General features: G+C 31.9%; 1 protein-coding gene across 1 annotated transcript in view; it reads left to right on the forward strand.

Annotated features, from left to right (window-relative positions):
• LOC128159434 (DNA topoisomerase 1-like) overlaps window positions 1-5184 on the forward strand; it is a 29049-nt gene extending 23865 nt beyond the window's left edge. Inside the window, exon 8 of the mRNA XM_052822532.1 lies at window positions 4981-5184. Coding sequence (XP_052678492.1) covers window positions 4981-5095 — 115 coding nt within the window. The 3' untranslated portion in view covers window positions 5096-5184. The remainder of the gene's footprint in view (window positions 1-4980) is intronic.
• The last annotated feature ends 816 nt before the right edge of the window (window positions 5185-6000 follow it).

Genomic DNA, 6000 nt, shown 5'->3' on the forward strand with positions numbered 1-6000 from the left:
ACATCCCTCTAACTATTGGTAATCATTAAAATTCATTTCATGAATCTACGCAACAATGATAAACCTTCAAGTACAGTCACTCTCAATTTTACAAAAATATTGACGGTACTTTATCCGAAACTGTTCCTTGTATCTTTAACTTAGTACACTAACATTTTTATGAAAAGACGGTTTGTCTTAGAATAAGAAGGCTAATGCAATTCTGAGAAAAGAATACCACATATTGCCAATTCCATTGAGGTTTAATAAAAATATGGCCATTTAAGTGAACCCAACATTTCCAATTTCCTTTAGTAAACACAGATTTACAGGGTTCTCCATAGTAAAACATCTTTATCTGACCTTTTAGAGGTCAACTTTTGTTCAACCACCTTTAAAAAGAAACCTTATTCAATACAACATATGCCTACATGATATAATCATGATAAAAGCTTCACATCACTTAGAAATACCCTTACATGTATACCCCCCACCCCCCAATCTTTTGATTTTCATAAAAAGTCATGGTTTGAAATGATTTACCTAATTTTATGAAACATGTGGCAATTTCCTTGAGTCATTTCTCACACATATTTGAAAACAATCATCAATGATTCTAAAATGTGATCTTTATTTGTTTATTGTATGATTAGTACCCTTTTAATTAACAAATAGACAGCTGTTCTGCTTGTGATTTCTTGTTTTCATGAAAAAAGTAAGCTAACAATCATATTTAGTGAATATCTAATCTATTCTGATTTCTAGTCTTCTTCTAACCATGCTAAAACAGTAAGTTACAACCTACAAGTTAGACATCTGCCTTAAATTAGAATTAAATTCAAACACACCCAGGTAGCTGGAGACAGAGTTGATTTCAATGAAAAATGTTCAAATTTGACATGTTTTTCTACTTTTTTATGCATATATACCTTAGAAAGGTAGAAATAGGTTGTTTCTTGTTCATTTCAAAAGTAATTATCATAGCAGATGTTATTTCAAAGTCAAATGTTCATTTACATATCCTACATGTAATCTTAATGCAGACAATTAAATAGAGGGGGGGGGGGGGTTCAATTATGTAAACACATCTAAATATCTTTATGAAATAAAAAATAAAGGAAACATAATTGTATACTTTTATTGAAAAACAAATTTTCACAGCAATTATGAATTTCTTTAAACAGCCTTAATTTTGTTTTCATAATTTCTTATCAAACACAAACCACAACATGGCATGATGCTTTCTTCAAGTTCCATTATTGTTCATGCATTATCGGATTTAATTTGAATTACCAGTAAATAGTCTGTAGAACACAAGGAATATGCATGTGGATAGAGGTGACAGGTTAATCTCAGGAGCTGACCCACAAGAATCAACAGGTACCGGTAAAAGCCATGTGGTAACAAGAGTCTGTTTTGAGCTGAAATAAATAAAAAAAATAATTAGCTGTGTTTACATACATGTACTAGTAATAGCTGTGTTTACATTAACATATGCATAGTATTTCTGTAAAAAATACACTGACCATGCAGTGTAATAAGTATGACATATCCCAATACATGATATAACATTTAGGCAGTACAAGATCAAAAATTTGCATATCAAGTCATAATATAATATTAAAAAATTTTCATAGGTATAAACACTTATCAAATTGAGAAAGAGAGAGAGTTTGAGAGAGAGAGAGTTTATTACCATACTTGTAGTGCAACAGTCAATATTTCAATTCGTAAATTACAAACGAATATTACCCACCGAACAGCGTCAAAGTACATGTACTGGTATTAGCTTCTGGTATACCATTTTTTATCAATTCTACTGTGTATTTTTTGTTTGCAAATAAATTTAGCGAGGGTTTTTGTTTATTTTCTTATAAATTACATGTTTTAAAAACAATACTACGTGTAATAAGCATAAAACATGTATGAGTAAACTTAATGAAGAATTTTTAATAGATTATTTTTCAAAGAATGTGGTACATTACATGTATGTCAATCTTTATAAAACTAGCGTATATTTCGTGCGCCATAAATTGCAAGTTTTTTGTAAATATCATTTACTTGCATGATAGGTATATATGGTCTAACCAAAATTTTCTTCATAAAGCTACAGCTGTATGTACCACATATATGTTTTGTCACAAGTATACATTTTAAAAAAAAAAATACCCAAATTCCAACAGTTTAAATAAACTCAACTCATTCTCTGATAAGTTCATTGTGTTTTGTGCGTGCATATCTTATTTGTCTGCTGCAACAGCAGCCAATCAGCGGTAAGCTGAATCCACAAAAAGAAAGTTTGTGTTTTAGGAGCGGGTAAATTGTTTAAGCGACACTGTCAAGAAAACCACACCAAATAATAACAAGAAACATAAATATTCACTTAAATGTATTCTGTTGTAAAGTAAAGGTTTTTAACACTTATTGCATCTTGCAAAACATGTGATGACCTTAATCATCTGTCATATATCTGATATACATGTATATGTAAGAGATGGGAGAAATAACAACGGAACAAAGTGGGATTCGAACCTGGCCCTCTGAATCTCTAGTCAAGTGCTCTACCAACTGAGCTACATGTATCTGGCACCGGTATTCAAACCAGTCTGACCGTCACATTCCTCCCCCTTAAATGATCTTCACCCTCGAAGATTATCCCTGGCAGGATCGAGTTAACCTGTTAGTTCCAGGGGTTGGTCACAACACCAATATTGTAACAGGATGGGAGAAATAATGAAGGGATTTGAACCTGGGCCCCCTGAATCTCTAGTCAGGTGCTCTACCAACTGAGCTATCTGGCACTGGTATTCAAACCGGTCTGATCGTCACATATATAAAGAATTATTTTAAACAATGTTGTTCAATTAAAAATAACACTCGCAACCTTCAGTTTTTGTCTGTAATTAATCAATATTGGCGTGCAATCAGTTCTCGCCGAGTACCATTTCTCACCAGTGCATTGTTACGTCATATTATCAACACATAAAATTATATACGAAAATATGATGTAACAGTGCACCAGTGAGAAATGGTCCTCGGCGAGAACTGCTCGCACGCCAGTACTGCCAGTAGTCAGATTAAAAAAAGAGAATAAAAAATTACATTTAAAACATTAACAAGGACAATTTAAGTACACATCATAACTGCTAAACAAGAAAAATTATGTGAACTGGTAGAATGGTAGGCATAGTTCTAACTTGTAACCTACATGTACAAGTACATGTACCGGGTACCCGTTGGTCTGCTATACCTCTTTAATGATACAATGATCGGCATCATAAAGATATTAAAGTCATGTTTTAACTATACAATTTTATTTACTTGGAGTTATGTCTACAGGGTATTCATGACTACATTTGGAGTCCTCTGCACAAGAATATATGATATGTTTCTAATTAGACCCTGCTTTGAATTTTGAGTTGAAAATTCACAATCTGTTATTTTTTTAAATAGATAAATTCAGTTACCCTTTCCAGTCCCCCATGAACCTCGAGCGAGTCTAAACACCCATGAAACATGTAAAAATTACACGTTAGTAAACAAACACCCACACCATAACAAGCGCTTACATGTACATCTATACTATATACTAAATTTTAACCAGTTAACAAGAAACTTTAAAAGGAGTAAAAGCCTCACCTTCTTCAGTAACATCCACATAAATCACACACTTTAATGTCCATCTTTTCTCCTTTATTACTCGTAGCTTATCAACGGCTGATCGTCGACAGAAGTGTGGCTGTCAGAATTTCCTCGTAAACGATTCACACGAGAAAAATATCCTCCTTAAACAAATATGTAGTATTGTTCCCTGTGCATGTTCACATGTTTCACAGCAAATTGAAAATGCATGTGTACACCGAAAGAATACACAACTTCTCTTCTGCATTACGGCTCTCTCTTTTCTACAATGCCGTTCGTTACTGTTTACATTCGGCGCGCGCGCGCGGGGGTCACAAACAGGGGCGCCCCGACAAATAGTTGCACATAGAACGTTTAAATAATGTGTGTTCATTGAATTCATAAATGATATAGATGAAAAAAATGAAATTGAATCACAACAATTTATCTAAGACGCAACACAACGTAATGCAGTAAATGCTTGGGCCTTAATGTGGCATTTGTTCGCTTGTGTGTCTATGTAGACATATTAACTCGTTCATGTACGATTCTCACATATTTGTTTTATGAAATTTGAAAAAAAAATATAGGACAGAACTTGTTTAATTTGATACCAAATGACATTATTTAATATATTAACAATAACTAAATTAATTTTTTTCCATAAAATGATAACGATTTTTGCTATCAGAAAAATATGTGTATGAGCTGCTGACCCCTAATTATAGGGGCCAGCCCTTTTTTCTTAATTTTAAATGAAAGCTCTCGTTATTCTAAACAACTTTTGTTCTATATGTATTAACAAAATATTTTTAGTTTAAAGGTTATAATACAAATAGCAACAAAATTTCAGCCCCGAAAAATCTTAAACTTTGGCGACAAATAGCTCAAAAACTAACAAAGAAATTACCAAAATTTTCATGCCAGCAAAATTATAAAATGTTACCGACAATTTCGCCAAATTTCATGCATCTATCATCTGTAGTTCCCGAGATCAACTCTGGACAAAAGACCCCCCAATTTTCAATTAAAGGGCAATAACTCATAACCGGAAGTGAATTTTAAAAATTTGAAAAAAACGTCTAGAGATATTAATATCATCTATGTACCCTGAAAGTTTCATAGCAATCAGACAAAAATATTTCGAGAAATCTCGTGCACAAAATTTGCGGGAAAAAAAAAAATAATAATAAGAAACAGTAGAATAACAGAAGGGTTTTCCGTTGAAAAACGGAAAACCCTAATAAGAAACAGTAGAATAACAGAAGGGTTTTCCGTTGAAAAACGGAAAACCCTAATAAGAAATCGTACGAAAACTAAAAGGTCTTCCGTTGGAAACGGAAGACCTTAATTAGTTTTATTTCGATTCTCTTCTTTAAGGTGTACCAAATGGTGTGTGCCCATAGAAAAGATCTACAGCACTTCTCAGCGAGGAAAGCTGTTATGGGCAATGACAGCGGAGGCGGATTATGATTTTCTAGAGCATGCAATATAAGCTGTATTTCTACGTAGAATTTGTTTGTAATTGAATGTTTTAATGACAAATATATCATACAATGTACCTTATAAACCTATTTCCCCCCCCCCCCAAAAAAAAAATTAGATAAAGCAAAATTTGAATAAAATTAAATTATCCTGACTCCTTTTTTCCAAAAGGAGCTTGTCATATTTTCATAAATCTTTCTTCTGACTGATTTTTTTTAATCCAAATCCAGAATATTAAAGTTCTTGTTGCAAATTAAAATTTTATTAAACACAGCTTATATTGCTTTAAGGTTGATGTATTTTGCACAGCATGGAAATCTTTTAAAATAAGCACAATCATTCGGTTTTCTAAAATGTTAAAAAATGCTTCAATAATTCAATATTTTCTTCTATCTTCTATTTTTTGTTTAATATTTAGGAAATACTAAATTTATCACATTGTTTTAAATTATCTGATTCTAACAACTTGACGCAAAGTAAACATCATCTTTTTTTTTTTTTTTTTTTTGAAAAAAAAATGAATAAAATTTATATAAAATGTAAAGAAGTGGCTTTTGTGTTTCCTTATTGCTAAAATCGAAAAGACTTAGAAAGAAAACTTGCATTTTTGGTTTTTTGATTTGATTTTGTTTAGTTGTTTGTTTGTTTTTTGAGTTACCTTTCAACTGACTAAGCTTAATTTGTATCAACAACACAATATCCACTGATGATATCAAGCTGCATTAATGGTCAGAATTCTGACCATTTATAATATTTATTCATAATAAAAGAAATACCAAGCCGCCGTTCAATGTTGAAACAAGATTGTATAATAAAAGATGAATTTATATCTAAAAATTGTATGAGCAAAACGCAAAATAAATACAGCATTGACCTTTAATGATACAAATTCTATTGCCATTCGTAATTCAACTT

The sequence above is a fragment of the Crassostrea angulata genome, chromosome 8 (genome assembly GCF_025612915.1).
Source record: "Crassostrea angulata isolate pt1a10 chromosome 8, ASM2561291v2, whole genome shotgun sequence".
NCBI classification, from domain to species: Eukaryota; Metazoa; Mollusca; class Bivalvia; order Ostreida; family Ostreidae; genus Magallana; species Magallana angulata.